Source organism: Salvia splendens, chromosome 5 (assembly GCF_004379255.2).
Source record: "Salvia splendens isolate huo1 chromosome 5, SspV2, whole genome shotgun sequence".
In the NCBI taxonomy this organism is placed as follows: Eukaryota; Viridiplantae; Streptophyta; class Magnoliopsida; order Lamiales; family Lamiaceae; genus Salvia; species Salvia splendens.
The window spans coordinates 42335112-42352614 of record NC_056036.1 but is presented as its reverse complement, the minus strand read 5'-3'; the positions used below and the strand labels follow the sequence as shown (position 1 = coordinate 42352614).

Below are 17503 nucleotides of genomic sequence, written 5' to 3'. Positions count from 1 at the left end.
ATGTGCAGTGTGTGTAATGTGTGAAGTGTGTGTAATGTGTGAAGTGTGTGTAGTGTGTGAAGTGTGTGTAGTATGTGAAATATGTGAAATGTGTGTAGTGTGTGTGTGGATTTTTTAATTATTAAAAAATTTAAAATTTTAATTTTATAATAAAATTGTGACGATATTAAATTTAAATATAATATAATATAATATTTATATAAATTTGTTAAAATTTAAAATAAGAAGAAAGGAATATGAAATGGAATGACCATTCCTTAGCTAAATGGATGGAATGACTATTCCCATGTGGAATGAAATTGTGATTCAAAAGGGAATGGTCATTCATAAGAGCAAAATATATCAAAGCAAAGGAATGGAATGGATATGAATGTCATTCCATTCTCCCATTCAATTCCACCACATAAATTAGGGTCTTAATGGTTAAGCCCGAACTGCGGGTTCAGCCCATTATCAGATTGATGGTTTCAATTTTCAAACCACAATTGTCTCCCACGGGCTAAACTTGAACCACACACATCGGTTCTAGCGATTCGGATTCGGTTTCGGTTTTAAAATTATTGAAATTATAATAGGCAGTTAACCACAAATTTTGGCTGAAAATCGAACAAAATAGAATATTGAAAAAATGTAGAAAGTTACGAAAAACAATTAAAAATCAGCAATAATCATCCTAAAACTTACATTTTGCACCAGAATTGAAAATGGATTCCGGTTCATAAACCAAAACCACCATTTCTGCTGTCAAACTTGTTTTGGTTCAATCTTTGTGACCCAAGCCATCGATTCTACCTCATCGATGATTGTTTACTCAATTTGCACCCTCTACGATTATGTACGTATAAAATAGAACAATAATAAATATAAATAAAAATAAAAATAAAAATAATAAAAATAAAAATAAAAATAAAAATAATAAAAAATATAAAAATAAATAAAAATAAAAGAAATAACCCCCTCCAAAATCTCCCGCCAAAACAACAATTTCTTAATATAATGGCTCCGATTCCTCCCATTATCTCCTAGCACCACCGACGAAGAATGAGCGGCGTTAATAGCGGCGGCGCAGCCCCAACCGGCTGCTACAAGTGTGGCCGTCCCGGCCACTGGTCTCGCGACTGTCCCTCCGATCCCAGCACCTCCGAAACAAACAACTACGACAATCAACGTTCCAACCTCGATCCGAGCTCAAGGTCCTCGTCCAGGCCGCCTCTCGCTCCACAGAAGCCCAAGCAAAAGGCACCGAGAAAAGTCAGGCCCAAGCTTACTCCCGATCTGCTACTCTCCGACGCCGGCATTGGCCACATCCTCCGCTACTTCCCGCCCGCTCTCAAATGCCGCGGCCGCGGCCACGAGGTTAATCCCCTTAAATCAGTCCTAATTATGCCTTCTATTGATTTAAGGAATCTTAGATTACTCTTGGATTGAAGGATTTTTGGCGTTTTCTTAATCGTTATTGTTAGGGTTTCTTTCATTTGAATGGATCTATTCATTTGAATTCAAATTCAGTGTTCTATCTGTTTAAGGAATCTTATATTACTCTTGGATTGATTTGAGGATGTATTTTAAATCCTTCGCTAGAATTTATTTTTAGGATTTTTTAAAATTTTAATGGATACATTGACTGGAATTCAAATTCCAGTATCCAAAACGAAGCTACTTTAGTTAGGATTATGATTAATAGTTAAGCAAACTGTCTAGCATTTTCTGAGTAAACTCATCCCCAATAGTGTGTGTGTGTGTGTGTGTAAATAAGGAAGATTGTTTTGCTTTTATGACACTACTACAATTTTACCTGTATTGTTGGTTCCTTCGTGCCATTGGCGAAGCAAATGAAAAAACTAATGCTTTGTTTTCTTCTATACAAATCAAACATCTTATGAATCTATATCTCTCCTGATTACAGGTTGATGATCTGCGACACCTACTTCGGATGTATGCTGACTGGCACTCACGATTACTTCCCTATTATAACTTCGAACAATTCTTAGATAAGGTGGAACGAGTGGGCAGTTCAAAGCGTGTCAAGGCAAGAACTCTCAGCTTTTGCTGCTTGATCCAATATAGCTATCTGTTCATTGGAGATTTGCTCTGTATGTGGATTGTTTTTATGTAGTATAGCATGCCATTTTGTTTATATCCTTGATCGGACTTGCAACATGTAGATATGCAACACATTTGAAAAATATGAGTTTTGTTTGTTTTGATTTGAGTTTGTGTAATTGTGTAACCATATTTGATTCTATATATTCAAAATGTGAGTTTTATTTGTAACCATATTCTTCTCTTGTATTAGCAGATGTGCTAGAGCAAGACCAACTTTGTTTATATCTGGCTTTGAGTATTTGAATTAGGATGATGATTGTCTAGTTTAAATATTTGAACTGAAATTACTCTATGATTAGGAAAGCCTCATAACTGTGGTAGTTGGCAAAATATTGCATCATTTTCAGGGTTTGCTTCTTAACACTGTCTTCTTTAAATTCTGAGAGTAGGTGTGTCTTAGAGATCTACGTGACAAAGTTTCGAATGGAGTAGACCCTACGAAGCTGCAGGAGGATCAACTTCAGCAAGACTCAGTTGATGAACAAGGTATTCTTTTTTGGTTGCCTAGCTGTAGAATGCTTTACTTTGCTGATATGTGCAGTTGTGTACTGATACAAATTAACTAAACCACATACCTTGGAAATATTACAACAGAAAGTGATATCAATGGGAAGATCCATCATGAGATATGCTGTTTAGGATGGTATCAACCGTAGGCATCTTTTGAGGATTTTTTGGCCTCCTCAGAGGATTGTTTTTCTTTTTAAGTTTTAATTTCAGTTCTCTGTCTTTGCGTTCATCTGCCTTTACTCCATAACGAAAAGATAATGCTCACATAGTCACATTCAATGTATTCTATTTTTAAGTAAGCATTTGATAAAGTTCACTGTTCCCTTTCCTTACTACTCACTTCAAGTCCGCCCACATCTCTTCCTTAGATCAATCAGATTTGAAAACCATTTTCCCTTGTACCTACAGTATCTTATTTACTCGACATTAGCAATTGTAAGCACACATTCACTTCCCATTGAGCCTTCGGTTGCCTGACTGGTATTTTCTGTGTTTTGTTTTGTCAGATACAAGTGGCCTCGACATGCCATGCGACACCCAGGAGAATAATAATATGCAAACCGAAGATGATAATGATTTTCAAGAAGACATGCCTCAAAGCATCTGGGAGGAAGCCACTCAAGTGAGTTTTTTTTTTGTTTTGTTTCATTTGATGCTATAAGATTACCAGTCAGTCCATTCATGAGTCTGTTCCAGCTGAAATGAGTGAAGATTGGCCTTTCTTAGTAGCATTTTGATTTCCATCATAATCTGTATTCATGTATCATCTCTGTACACCGGCTTCCATTATCTGCTCGTCGACACCAGCTTAAGTAGCTATTTGGAGGGAAGCTGACCTCCTTCCTTGCTTCTCTCGTGTACACGCCGAGCCCCTTTTCTCCTCGGCCCACGGAGACAAAATGTAGGACTGGTGCTAACAGTTCATCACGGAAGAAAGGGAAATAGAAACTTACCATATATAGATAGATAGATAGATAGATAGATAGATAGATAGATAGATAGATGGATACAAATTTTGGTAGATGGTCCAAAATGTTATTTTGTGGACGGAAACAATAATAGTAACAAATTGTCCTTTTTGTATACTTACCCCGGTTCAGCGTAAACTAGAAATCCTTTGGTACGTGCAGGAACCTTCTCAGCCTGTTGTTGCTGATACGTCTAGAGCGGAGGAGGTGCCGAACCAGACAGTGGAAGTGAACCCCAGTAACTCTAATACATATGTAATGACGGAAGAGCAAAAGGCGCGCATGGAAGCTAACAGATTGAGAGCATTGGAAAGGGCAGCTGCTAGAGCCCTCTCTAAACAGGCTTGATCATTTCAAATTACTTATGTAACTCCAAAACATTTGATCATTTATTTTTATATAAACGTGTTGTTACTTGTTACCATTTCCTTGTCTGTCTCGTGCTTTTCCTATGCATTCTAGAAGTTTCTGTTTGGTGCAATCATGATTCAACCTTCTGCATCGTGAAAACTTAATAGCATCTTCATTTTAAAAAAGGATTAGTTTATGGAGCAGTTTATATGTCACTGGAAATTAGTGGTTGTTTTGTTTGGTTATTTAATTTTAACCAACTTCGAGGGGTGTTTGTAACTACTATCTGCGGATATAAATTGCTTGTATTTGCTTAAGTAACACTTAAAAATTTTCAAGAATTTTTAAAAGGGAATATATTGGTATGATGATTTTTTTTACGTTGTGCTATCAGTCGTATTCCATTTCATCTGGTTTCTATTTTCAGCTGCCGCTCCAAAGAACAAATTTGATTGAGTTTTTCAGCTTTCATGGATTGGCGATGGGTCAGTCGACTTTTGACCCCATCTAAGATTAAAGCTAAGAAGTGAAGTTCCAAGATTTTATTAAGAGTGTCATCTTCTTTATCCTTATAATACTAAAGCAAAATCTTGAGACATTTGGTTTAATTATAAGCAAATTTTGCACTATAAATGGTCAATTTCAATATATTTGTGGACACCAACAAAACAAAATAGAATCACTTTGTCGTTATCCAATCACCAGATTTGGTAATGTCAAGTTGGCCATGTTTTTCACATCTAAAACGTCATTTATTTTATATGATTACATACTTATCTGATCTTTAAAGCAAGAATCAGACAAACACATTTCACACCTAAAAAACTAAATAGTGAATTGGGCAAATCTCCCTCCTTCATGAGGAAAGATGAATTTAATTCAAATTAATGATGTGAATGGCTTTCAAGAGACAGATTTGGTTAGTTGTTGTTCAAAATGTACTAGTCTTCAATTAGTACTACAAAACTGAAAAATGCAAAGCTCCCTCGAATCACTAAGTCTTCAATTCCTAAGCAACAACATGAAAGCCGTTACCGGATTGGATGATATTGTGTGATCCCGCGCCTTGGGGGCAGCTTCCTCAGTATAAACAGGATGAGTGCTGAAGGCAAGATCTCCACCAGCTGCAAACACAGTGGATTGATCACATTCAAAAACACCTTTCGAAACCATGATGAAATCGTGCATTAGAATCTTCAGTTTATCAGGAAGCTTACAAAATAATATATGAAATTCAACACGGGGTGATCCAGAACGTCTAGATCTGCAGCTGTCTGCAACGCATTAAAGCACATCTGTAGGATGAAGCCCGGACGTATAGCCATGGTCAGATGATGGGGAAAAATTAGAATAATCAAGTAAAAAGAGTGAATTATATACGCCATAAGCATATATGCTTGTAGGTAAGTATCCAGTTTCAGTAGCCTTGGAGCTGTATTAGAGGCACATATCGCGAAAACAAGCAAATCGAAAATCAAGTACTACAATGATAACGAAAGGAATGGCATTAATACACCAGATACTGAAACATAAAGCATGTGAACTCAAGAATTCATTCAGTGTAGGTTTCTGAAGATATACAAGTGTGGATTAAAAAGAGTTCAAGTTCATACATAAAAACACATTCACAAAACTGCATATGTGGATAGTCTGTGCCATACGATGTACAAGGATGGGCGAACAACTATGTGATTCGTCGCTACTAACCTTGTGCAGAATATATTACTATCATTATTACTTATGATAAAGTAATTTCAGAAAAAATAGAGTTCTTGACTGTATACCTAATTGGGAAGTATATCAAATGCAACGTACTATCAATCCCTCTCAAGTCACATTACAAACACAATCGATCTCTACCCGGAAGCTAAACAGCTAGATGATTAAAACTACATGCATCATGTTGATGTGGTTTCACCTAATCTGAGGTGAAGTTGGGCGGTGCCATTGTGTCTTTTGAACTTTCTTAGATATAATGATTTGATAGGAATTCGTGCAACGCTTCAACTTGTTGAAATATATGACCAATGTTAAATAGGTTTTTCATCGGGAGCATTATAAGATTGCAATCAACTCTCATACTAATATAATAAACTTGGAGCATAAATATGATCTATTAAGGGTCTAAGACGCCATATATTCGAAGTGAAGGAAGAAGAATGTATCGTTGCAATCGAATAGTCTTAGATTGGTTCTTGAATAATTGACACAGTTATCAACATTTTCATGATTAACAGATCAATAAAATTATGTGATTTCTCGATAACCAAGAAGTCCAACCATTTTAACATAATCTACGCATTTGAGAGCTAAACTCATAGATAAACGAAACTTACCATAATACTTCGAATGAGAAAACATGAAAAGCATATCGTGGTCATGTAGCCAACCTGAATGAACAGCAAATGGAAAGAGGAAAGTTAAAATAAACAGACAATCACTTGAGCAATGTAGCTAAAATGTTAATAAGAGCTCACCTCCTGTAGTTTCTTGCGTCGCCCTTTTGATTCTACGGGGAATCGTTGTAACATCAAGAACAGCCTGCACAATCAAGACATCAGAGTAGGGCAAAAGCGGCAAAGCTGCACGGATACAACACTCTTAATATCAAGAAATGTGCTTAGAGTTTAAGGACACATTTTTAAGTATTTCATGAAAATTACCAACAGCTAGTTTAACTAACATAAGAGCTGGTGAAAGAAAGCATAATCACAGAATGTTCATGTGAGCATCAATCGTGAAATTTGGTTACCTTCCACCATAGAGAATAAATCCCAAGGCCGCAAATAAAGAAACACCTGCCGAGTGAGTCAATATCAAATTGGAAATTATCACCAGTAAGTATATACACAACATCAAATAAAAATGCCAACCTGCAAAGAACATTCTCGACAGAATGACAGTTGCATGTATAGGCTTCCACCACTGGACTACCCATAAAATTATCTGCACAAAGTTAGGGAAAAAATCGATAATACGATATGCTCTCAGAGATATCTACAGAAAAGCATACTCTTTCTGATGTTAATTATATTGCATTGCTTCCAAAAACATCTGTCCATATATTTCCACTAGATTATACAAGAAGCAATATGCGCCAATTTAGGATATACGAAATTAGAAGAACGAGACGATTCCTCTACAAAGAAATACGCGACATATCCCAACATAATGCAATTATGTTAATTTTATAGTTACACATATAGAAAGGATATGCACCTGAATGGCATACACCACGCCATTGATTGTGTAAAAAGTGGGGCCCAGCCAATCAGTTGATACAGCACGAGCCTGTCAATGTTGTATGAAACAAATCAGTAGCCCCTAAAACTCATAGCAAGCAAACTAAAGATGAATAGAATAGAAACTGGACCTGATAATAAATCTCTGCCCAGAACAACACTAATAGTGCATAAGTAGTGAAGAAGGCGAGACTCGGCAGGTCGAGCACCACATGTTGGAAAATCTACTCCGAATGCAAGACGGTGTCAGGGAAGAATTTGTTAAAACTATCCAAACCAGCACTAATCGAGTTATAGTCAGTACCTCTGGCTCTAAATCTTGAATGTCCCTACGGAATATAAACACTAAGCATCGCACTGCATAAACAAAATTTAAAAAGGTCATTTTTCTTAATAAAAATCTCCTAATATTTTTTCTAACACCAGTAGATTATAAACAGGGAGATGCATTCAAACCTGCATTAACCAAGAAGTTGAGGAAATGGAATACTTTCTGCGTTGTCCAACCATACTCCGGTACTCTCAATTGTATCCTTACCAATTGTACCTACAACGAATTAATCAGTTCCAATCAATTTTTCACAGTTACTTCTCAGGAGAAGAGTATAAGTATGAGCATGTAACCTTCCGTTTACAAAACGTGAAATACATGTGTATAAAAAACATATAAACAACCTCACAAGCTGTGGCAGTAAATTACGTTCAATTTACAAAGTTTGAAACAAATGAAAGTAACATTATAACCAAAATGAAGAGTGTGCAAATTTGGTACTGATCAACAAATTTGGTAATGAAGAGTGTGCAAATTCGAAATGCTGAAAATAACGAAAACAACAATTCACAAGCTACGGCAGTAAATTACGATCAAGATACTGATCCCACAGAAAACATATCATAAGCCAGAGGTTCAATTCACTAAATTCGAAACAAATCAAAGAAGCATTTAACCAAAATGAAGAATCATAATATCCTAATTATGGATGCCGATCGATAAATTTAAAATGCGGAAATAAACAAAAAGCAACAATTCACAAGCTGCGGCAGAGGTTCAATTTACAAAATTTTGCTCCATAATTAACACAAAAATTCGACACAAATCAAAGTGACAGTAAGTAACGAAGAATCGGAAAATTTGCCAATCATAATCTCAGAATCTATATGCACTGATCGAGAAATTCAAAATGCAGGGAGAAACAACAATTCACAAGCTGCGGAAGTAGATTACGAGGTTCAGTTTACAAATTTCGAAACAAATCAAAGTATGATCCACAACAACGAAGAATGAGCAAAGGTTCGAATCATGATCTTAAATTCTATATGAACTGATCGAGAATTTCAAAACGCGGAAAAAAAAACAAATGCGGAGTTCAAATTTGGAAGAAAATGAAGAGATGCGTACAAGAATCACAATCTCAGAATCTACCTGTACTGATCGAGAAATTCAAAATACGGGGAAAAACAACAATTCACGAGCTGTGGAAGTAGATTACGAGGTTCAATTTACAAAATTCGAAAAAAAATCAGAGTAAGATCAACTACAACGAAGAATGAGCAAGGTCTCGAATCAAAATCTCAAAATCTATATGAACTGATCGAGAAATTCAAAACGCGGAAGAAGAAAAAAAAATCAAATGCGGAATTCAAATATGAAGAGATGCGTACAAGAGCAACAGCGGTGACGAGTCCATAGAGCGCGGCGAGGAGGTGGAAAATCCGATCCTGCCAGACGACAGACTTGTTGACGGTGTCCCACCAGTTGACGGCGTCCTGGAGGAGAAGAGCGAGCGGCGCCGTGGATCGGCTCAGCATATCCGCCAGCGCCTCCGGTACCGGTTGATTGTCGGACATGGAAGAGGAGATCGCAATCGAACAGAAATGGTGGTGTGAGAATTCCACGAGAGAGAGGAGAAGAAGAAGAAACTGAATTGGAGCAGAGATTGGCATGTGACGCGGCGCGTGGCGGAGACGCTCTCCGGAGAGAGTGGCCACGTGGAGTTTTGGGAGAAGGCCATCACCTGAGAGCTTCACGGGTTCCCCGCCTTTTCACCCGCTAAATTATTCAAATACTCTTTTTTTTTGTTATTTAATGTCTATTTAATTAATCAAACTTTGTTGGCATAATTATCAATTATTGAAAGTTATGTAGGAATATATATTTAGAGTAATGTTTTAAAAATTGGATCAGAGTGGTCGTGAATTGACGTGTTGTCCAATTCAAACTGGATATAAAAGCTTGTTGGAATATTTAGAGTAATGTTTTAAAAACGGATTGATGCAGTTGCGAGTCTGTACACTGTCTGATCAGAGTGGACATAAAAACCGATTGGAATAATGGAAGTTGTGAATCAGAAAATTAGCAAGTTTGATTGTAATATGACCGATGATTGAACATGTTTGTAACATTCAATTGGCTTTTATATATGTTTATTATACTCTAGTTAATATTTTTCTCTCCATGTGGAGTAATATATTCTACTATATTTCTTTTTTTCACTTAACATACTTAATATACTATAATAAATATTTAGAGAAGTGTTTTAAAAATCAAATCGGAGTTGTCGTGGATCAACCCATTCTCCAATTCAAATTGGACACAGAAAACTTGTTGGAATTTAATGTTATGAATCATAAAATTGGTAAGTTTGATCGTGAGTCAGCCAACGATTAAATCTATTTTTAACATTCAACTATCTTTTAGTATATTTGTTCATTATTACTACAATTATATTTTTTTTCTTTTGTTAATATATAGTATCAATTATATTTTTCTCTTCACTTGATAGTATAAACATCTTCGATTTTTTTTTTGTTATATCTGAAACATTGGAATATGAGTAATACAATTAGAGCCGATGACAAATTATGCAATCCAATATGATGCCTTTGCTCGATTTTGGGGTGGTGTGATCCAAAGGTTTTAGATTTGATATAATTTTGGGCCTTCCAAATTGACTAAAAATTTTCCAATAGGAGAAAATGGAGGATTTTAGATTAGATAACCCTCGGCCTCTTTATATTTTTATTTTGATCTATCTCTTAAAATTAGTTTTTTTAAATACCTTTTCATCACAAATTATTATTAAAATGTAAGTTTCACTATTTATTAACATTTTTTCTATTATTTTTCTTTTTAAATTTTTTACTTTATCAATTTTATTTTTCTTTTGTAATACCATAATAATCTAGCATTTAATTATTTAATTTTATATTTGATTGGTTGATTATTATGTGTACTAAATTAAATGCTAATAATATAGAATTTTTATGTTATAATCATGCAAAATATATTAATTAAGGGCAATCAAAATCATTAATTACTCTTGCATGGGTTATTTTTAAAAAGTTGTATTGTAGACTAGAGTAAGTGATTAAATAATCAATTCAATTTTGTGATGATAAAATATATACACCTTTTTAAACCAAAAAAAGGAATTTGAAGCTTCACTTCCCTCATTCAAAATCACACTGCTTTTCTTGCTCAATAATTCTTCTTGAATTTTTGGGCGAATCGTGATGGAGAACACCAATGACAAGGCTGATTCCGGCAACCAGGAAAACCCCAACGATCACTGCAATCCTAGCAACGACAATGACAACCCTATCTCCGGCGACGTCGCCGGAAATCGCCCCCTGAGAACCCCCTTCACCGACCTTAGTCAAGTCGACGCCGATCTAGCACTTGCTCGCACTCTCCAGGAACAGGTTTTTCCTGTTAATTCTGTTTCCGGTGCCTTTTTCTGCGTTATGGTAGCTTTATTCTGTATAGGGAACTCGTTTTCTTTTCAACTTTGCCGATGTCTATTTTCGTCTAATTAGGGTTTATAATTATCGCAGTTAGGGTTTTTCTTTCCAGATTGGTACTGTAGTTGTTCTTCACCTTGCTGTGTTGTTTTCTTCTCAATTTCGTGATTCAATGATTAATTTTGGAAATTAGTTGAAATTTTGATTTTGCTTGTAACAGGAAAGAGCTTATATGATGTTGAGAATGGGAGGCGATGTAGGGAGTGATTCTGAGAGTTGGGAAACGGAGAGTTACGATGATTTTGACGATGCCGGTGAGGAGGATTACGATGAGTCGGATGTTGAGGTGGGCAATGGTGAAGTGCGTGTATTTGATGAGGATGCTCATGCTGAAGGAGAAGACGATGATGAGGATGTCGAAGATGTTGAATTGGATCCGTCTGCATTTCCTGATGATGAAGCATATGCGAGAGCATTGCAAGATGCTGAAGAACGCGAGATGGCAGCTAGATTGTTGGCCCTGGCTGGGATAAATGAAAGTGAGAGTCAAGTTAATTGCTTTCTGGTTGTTATTTCGTTGGATTATGTATTAGAACTGAGATTACTGACATAGATGGAACTCTTTGAATATCGATTGTTTGGCAAAGGTGAAGATTCCGATGAAGATGAAGAGGATCATGATGGCAATTCTCAGGTATGATCTGATATTCTTGTTGTGTGTTCATTCAATGGTTGTAGAGTTGTAGTTGTAGGCCAGGGAAAGGGAAAATATTACTTTATGATATGCAGGCTCAAATTGAGTTGAAGCCTTCTTTGTTTGTGTTGATATTCGAAGTATAGAGACATGTGAGAAGAGGATAAGTTGTATTCAAATTAAGAGAGACTCTCATGTATACAGGGAGTAGAAAGCTAGGGTTGCATACTTAGAATCCTTCGTGTAGTAAGCTACTTTTGACAGCTATCACATCTTGATGCAGTCTCCCATCCATTTTATATCTGTGCTTACATCTGACCATTTGCATCGTTATTCTATTAGAACTGCAAATGAATATGCTTAAATTTGCTTGTGCCATGCCTAATACTGTTACCGATCCTTAGGATGCATGGGACGAGGTTGACCCTGATGAACTATCATATGAGGTAACTTAGGTTACGAGTTTATGTTATATTTATTCCCGGATCATACTTTATTTTGAACTTCATGGCTGTCTTTGTGGTATAGGAGCTGCTTGCCCTCGGTGAAGTTGTTGGAACAGAAAGCAGGGGCCTTCCTGCAGAGACAATCGCTTCCTTGCCATCAATTAACTACAAATCACAAGGCAGCCAGGAAGGAATCAGTGATTCGTAAGTAACATAAACTTGCTTTATTCAGATATAATTATCCGGGTTTTACCACTAGGGTTGCTCATAATGATTAATTGCTCTACGGAATGGCCCCTATTTTAGTAATTCTTTCCTAATTTTTTCTTCCCATCTACCAAATTGAACTGAAAGTCGAGTTGTAATACTATATATATATATATACATATATATATATATATATATATGTATCAATATGTCACCTTTTCTCTAGCAATGATGCCTGTATGCTGACAACATTTTATTGGTGGTTGTCAGCTGTGTTATATGTCGGCTGGACTTTGAAGATGACGACACCTTGATACTCCTTTCTTGTAAACATTCCTACCATTCAGAATGCATCAACAGTTGGTTAAAGATAAACAAGGTATGTTCTTGTTGTTATGCCATAACGCATTTAGGTGAAAGGTGCTGACACCCCAAGCATGCACGTATATTTATATGTATAACCGCAAAGTATATAAAAAAAATATGTTTACATAAAATACGGAGGGAGGGAGAGATATTTTTTGTGTCGTCAATCATTTTAGACCACTCAGCCACTGGTACTCCCCCGTCCCATTAAAACTGACTCGTATTCCTTTTTGGGGTGTCCCACCTAAATTGACTTGTTTAACTTTTTAGATAACAAATATCTTACTATCTCGTAGTACTTTATTTTTTCTTCATCTCCCCATTCGACCCGTCTTGAAACACGGACCAAGGAGTCTGACATGTGTGCGAGTCAACGGGCTAGTAAACCCGTAAGGCGCAAGGAAGCTGACAGGCGCGAAACATCATATTCATCTTGTGTCCAAAAGAAATGCATCTCTTTTAATGGGACGGAGAGAGAATGGTTATTTTATGGGTTTGTACATAACAAACTCCATTTTAGCACCCAGTTCATCGGGTACCATTGAGAAAAACGAAACAAGAGATTTGTTCTGTTGTTTGTAAGATGACTTTTACCATTGATGAGTCCGTCGTGTCCATATCCTTTAGAATTAGAAACTTTTATCCAATTTACCGCTTTTTCTCCATTAGGAGGATTCTGTGCCCACCTATTTGGGTACTTGATTCACGAAGTTATAAAGGCCGAAAACCAACATCACGGTAGTAGATTTAGCATCTAAATATACTTCACTCTTCGAAAAGCTATATTCAGATGTTTGGAACTGTGAGGAGTAATGATCGTTGCTATATGATGCTTTCGTTTGTGTAGGTCTGTCCTGTATGCAGTGCCGAAGTCCCAACGTCTCAGATGAGCTAGCAGACTCGATGATGATGTGATGATGATGATGGAGTTTTGCAAGACATGGGAGAGCACTAAACTCCAGGTTGGTGAAGAGTGGGACATTCTGCAAAAAGATGGAAGCAAATAAGAGATGGCTTTTCCATCTTTTGCTATATTACTAAATCTAAGAGCAAATCCAGCTATATTATTGTTCATTCATTTTCTTGTGCATGATTTTATACTTATATTCCCTTTTGGGGGGGCCTAGTTTCTTTCCCTCATCCAAAATGCATTTCGAATTCTCTGTTTTGCTAATTAATTCTCCCTCCTTTCATGAATTATTGTTTCATTATTTTCCTTTTTATTTTTCTGTAAATATATCTCATATACTTTTTACTATTCACAAGACTAATTATTTCATTATTTTTCTATTTGTTTGTCTGTCTTATTTACTTTTTTTTATATAAAAGTGAAATTCACCTTCTATTAATTTTGTATATTTTTTAATTTTGCATCAAGTCAGAATATGACTTTAAATCACATACTGTAAATTGTAGAGGTAAGGAATAGAATATGTTGAAAATATTGAGGGGTTACACTAAAAATTATGAGTGCTTACTGAATAAAATTGGCATTTTCCCTTTAAAATATAGTACTCCATAAATATTCAAAAGTGGCCACTGACATTAAAATTGCTAAATTGTGAAATTATTCAGTCTCCATTGAGCGTTTGTTCAAATTTGTCGACCATAAATTGGTCGTTTTCTACACATTTTTTGACTAATTCTTGTTTCTATATCGCAATTTGTTGATAAAATAAGTTAATACTCCCTCCGTTTTTCCATAGTTGAGTCATTTTTCCATTTTTGGTAGTTTTCTCATAGTTGAGTCATTTCCCTATATAGTAACTTTTTTCTCTTTCTTACTTTACTCTCGCTTACTTTATTCTCTCTACTTTATTCACTTTCTACTTTATTCTCTCCACTTTTTTCCCTCTCTTACTTTTTTATCTATTTATTTAGCACACTCAACATCCATTTCTTAAACTCACGTGCCGAAAAGTTTTGCCTCAACTATGAAGAAATAGAGGGAGTATCTTTCACTTCGGAGGGCAGGTCGTTTTCAATGTTTTTTTATTCCTTAGCTAAACCACCAATTGTTGGATTTGTATGTTTATATACTTTAAACTTTAATCGGTCAATTAGAATATTATGTTTTTTAATCAATAATTATCTAAGAATAAAGCACCCAATCAAATCATTTTATATATATGTAGGGGCAATGATTTGTGCGGATGGAACTTTCACCAAATGTTCTTTTCCACTTTAATACTGGTAAATGCATGTCATAAATTAGAAGCATGATAATTTTTTTTGTGGATAATAATAATTTAAATCACAAACTATCATTAAATTCTTGATAATAAAAAGAATATTAAATCACAAAGTGTTTAAATATTAAGTATTCTATTTCAAAGGCAAGATAACTAGAAATCCACACAATCAACGTAGCATCTATACATGTTGAATCAGCTAAAACTCGGTAGATGAATCAACTAACCGACGCTAAGAAATTGATGAACGAACTATGCCAACTGACCCTTCAAGACCGACACTCCTCAATTCTTCTTCTTGATCGAGGATTTCCGCAAGCCCTCTCTTCAATTGATCTCTCCTATATGATGTGTATTCTCCCTTTTCTTATCTCACGCTATGAGTGTGTATCTGCTTTTATACTCACACTCCAACAAACTCTCACGAGCTGTGATCCCATGCATTCGCGCTCATGTGCACCTCAAGGATTAACTAACTCAACTGACGTCGCTCCTTGAGGTTCTGAGATGCATTATGCTAACAACTTAAAATGAAAAAAATAAGTATTCTTCTAACTTAGAAATACAATATTTTCCTTTTTTTATCATCCCACTAGAATAGCATAATCTTAAAATGAAAACACTATCATCTTACTTAACTTATAAAACAAAATTACATAAAACCTCATGCCCAAATATACATTAAAATGACAAATTAAACATTAATCAATAATTCAATAAAATATAACTCAATCCAATTTAGTAAAATCATTTGTACTATACATCTCCCTAATAACATAGAGAGCCTCATCGAGATTGCTCACGTTCAGAATCCGATCGAGTAATCGAGATTATCATTTAATGTATTAATAAAATTTGATACTTAATCTCCGAATAATGGTATATAATATTATTCTAGACTTATTAATCTAATTTTTGTATGGAATAAAATTTTTTAGTCAAAGTTTATACTCCCTCTGTAGTTAAATATAGATAATAACTACAGATAACTAGAGAGAATGGAAGAGAATAAATAATTAAAAATATATATCTTTTAATTAAAAAATAAAATAACTTAGCTACATCGAAACGAGCTTAAAAAATAGAAGTTGTATTACTTTTAATCAATCTTAAAAAAATTAAACAAAAAGAAAATAAAACGTGGGCAACAAAATGTGCTCAAATTCAACAATACATAGCTAAGAAAAAACCTTCATGCAGCTAACTTCTCTCTCCTCTCTCTCTCATTCTCATGGCTGCCGCCAAAAAGGGAAGAAGAAAACACAGTAGATGCAGCTTCCTCTGCTCCTTTGCAAGCTGCTTCGGCGTTTCCAACAAAGTCTCCGCCGATCATAGCGACAGAAAATCGGTCTCCGCCCGCCGCTGTGCTATTCCGGTCAACGATCCGTCGGAGACCGCGAAGACTTCGACCAGCGAAATTCTCGATGTCGAACAACACGAAGAGGTAAAGAAGAAGAAGAACGCAACTTCATCTGCAGATCAACCAATCATCACTAACAAGGTAGCTAATTATCTCTCAATTCATCAATTCGCATCAATTAATTTAATCACGCTTCGACTTCGTCGCTCATAAAATTCACAATTATTATGAATTTCAGAGACACGAAAATCGAGATGAATCAAGTGCAATAACAACGAGCTCGATTGTAAAATCGGCGGAAGAAGAGAACGGCGCCGTCAATGAGGCGACGACGAGCCAACGCAAGCTGTCACACTCGGTTTCTCTGCCTCTGCCGCATCAGAGGAAACAGAATCCGCCGCCCGGCGAATTCGACTCGACGGTTGGCGCGGTGATCGTGTCGGCGACTTTGGTGGTGACGGTGATTTGGGGCAAATTTTGGGCGATTGTGTGTGCGACGGCGTGGTTTTACTTCGTGCCTCGAATTAGGGCGAAAATGGAGGAATCGTACGGCGATAAATTGGAGAGCGGTGAAAGCGAGGGTGTTGATTTTGATTCGTGGGAGTATAAGAAAAAGGTTGTTTTGCTCCATCGAAATCAAAAGCTATGACTCTGAGTAACTGATTTTGCTTTTGTAATTATACTCTTTTTTTTTTTTCTTTTTTTAGGTTTAATTTTGATCGAGTTTGTTTAAATTGGGGTGTTTGTTTTTCCCAACATAATCGTGTCTTCGTGTTTTCATATATACAGGTAAAAGTTATGTTACACGTAGTTGTTGGAATAATTGAGTGAACAATTACATAAAGCTCTTTATGATGATTAACCGAGAACGACGGAGAAAGAGCATAAACTGTAGAGCGGAAGCGTGCCTTGATTCATAACGAATTGAAATGCGGAATTGCTTTACCGCGGCTATGGATCTTCCAAATGACCAGAGACGTCCTTCACAATAGTCTGCCGAGATAATACAGAGATATTGAAGGTTCTTCTGACGTTTGGGGACCATAACCCTAACTTATATTTATACATAATATAAGTCCCTTTATTTTCTATTCGGTCACTCATCAAATAGAAAATCTCATATGGTATCTACACTTATTTCCATAACGAATAAATACACTTTAGTCCAAACTTTAATCTTTAATAGATCACTTTAATTGGGCAACTGAAAGATAGTCATGCAGATTAAATTAGTCATGTGGAAGCCCAAATTTCTAATTATACTAACTTGGATCATCATTTATGATCACCAATGTAGTTCAATTCAAAGTTGAGAATTAA

The 17503-nt window shown here is 35.8% G+C and overlaps 4 protein-coding genes across 4 annotated transcripts; 3 read left to right on the top strand and 1 right to left on the bottom strand.

Annotated features, from left to right (window-relative positions):
• The first annotated feature begins 972 nt into the window (after positions 1–972).
• LOC121802814 (TIMELESS-interacting protein-like) lies at positions 973–4005 on the top strand. Its single transcript, XM_042202518.1, has 5 exons — positions 973–1356; positions 1907–2029; positions 2496–2592; positions 3123–3238; positions 3747–4005. The coding sequence occupies exons 1-5, from the start codon at positions 1042–1044 to the stop codon at positions 3930–3932; spliced, it is 837 nt and encodes a 278-aa protein (XP_042058452.1). The 5' UTR covers positions 973–1041; the 3' UTR covers positions 3933–4005.
• A 767-nt stretch (positions 4006–4772) lies between these two features.
• LOC121802520 (tobamovirus multiplication protein 3-like) lies at positions 4773–9146 on the bottom strand. Its single transcript, XM_042202206.1, has 11 exons — positions 8840–9146; positions 7634–7724; positions 7482–7534; positions 7309–7401; positions 7155–7226; positions 6809–6881; positions 6688–6733; positions 6413–6476; positions 6272–6325; positions 5153–5230; positions 4773–5059 (listed from the first exon to the last, which is right to left on the bottom strand). The coding sequence occupies exons 1-11, from the start codon at positions 9119–9121 to the stop codon at positions 4967–4969; spliced, it is 999 nt and encodes a 332-aa protein (XP_042058140.1). The 5' UTR covers positions 9122–9146; the 3' UTR covers positions 4773–4966.
• A 1468-nt stretch (positions 9147–10614) lies between these two features.
• LOC121805721 (E3 ubiquitin ligase BIG BROTHER-related-like) lies at positions 10615–13921 on the top strand. The gene is made up of 7 exons (XM_042205687.1): positions 10615–10879; positions 11139–11457; positions 11566–11612; positions 12017–12058; positions 12141–12262; positions 12536–12644; positions 13479–13921. The coding sequence occupies exons 1-7, from the start codon at positions 10691–10693 to the stop codon at positions 13524–13526; spliced, it is 876 nt and encodes a 291-aa protein (XP_042061621.1). The 5' UTR covers positions 10615–10690; the 3' UTR covers positions 13527–13921.
• A 1982-nt stretch (positions 13922–15903) lies between these two features.
• On the top strand, positions 15904–17503 carry LOC121803162 (uncharacterized protein At5g23160-like). The gene is made up of 3 exons (XM_042202863.1): positions 15904–16324; positions 16422–16799; positions 16973–17503. Exons 1-3 carry the CDS (start codon positions 16055–16057, stop codon positions 17012–17014), a joined length of 690 nt encoding a protein of 229 aa, XP_042058797.1. The 5' UTR covers positions 15904–16054; the 3' UTR covers positions 17015–17503.

Bases quoted from the DNA above. Each gene is read 5' to 3' on its own strand.
- LOC121802520 (XM_042202206.1), bottom strand. From the start codon at position 9,121: ATGCCAATCTCTGCTCCAATTCAGTTTCTTCTTCTTCTCCTCTCTCTC. The intron at 7,402-7,481 runs GTACTGACTATA...CATTCGGAGTAG, and splicing joins TTCAAGATTTAGAGCCAGAG to ATTTTCCAACATGTGGTGCT. The intron at 6,882-7,154 runs GTGCATATCCTT...AACTTTGTGCAG, and splicing joins GCGTGGTGTATGCCATTCAG to ATAATTTTATGGGTAGTCCA.
- LOC121803162 (XM_042202863.1), top strand. From the start codon at position 16,055: ATGGCTGCCGCCAAAAAGGGAAGAAGAAAACACAGTAGATGCAGCTTC. The intron at 16,325-16,421 runs GTAGCTAATTAT...TATGAATTTCAG, and splicing joins AACCAATCATCACTAACAAG to AGACACGAAAATCGAGATGA. The intron at 16,800-16,972 runs GTTGTTTTGCTC...TCATATATACAG, and splicing joins CGTGGGAGTATAAGAAAAAG to GTAAAAGTTATGTTACACGT.
- LOC121805721 (XM_042205687.1), top strand. From the start codon at position 10,691: ATGGAGAACACCAATGACAAGGCTGATTCCGGCAACCAGGAAAACCCC. The intron at 10,880-11,138 runs GTTTTTCCTGTT...TGCTTGTAACAG, and splicing joins CTCGCACTCTCCAGGAACAG to GAAAGAGCTTATATGATGTT. The intron at 11,458-11,565 runs GTGAGAGTCAAG...TGTTTGGCAAAG, and splicing joins CCTGGCTGGGATAAATGAAA to GTGAAGATTCCGATGAAGAT.
- LOC121802814 (XM_042202518.1), top strand. From the start codon at position 1,042: ATGAGCGGCGTTAATAGCGGCGGCGCAGCCCCAACCGGCTGCTACAAG. The intron at 2,030-2,495 runs GCAAGAACTCTC...TTCTGAGAGTAG, and splicing joins GCAGTTCAAAGCGTGTCAAG to GTGTGTCTTAGAGATCTACG. The intron at 2,593-3,122 runs GTATTCTTTTTT...TTGTTTTGTCAG, and splicing joins AGACTCAGTTGATGAACAAG to ATACAAGTGGCCTCGACATG.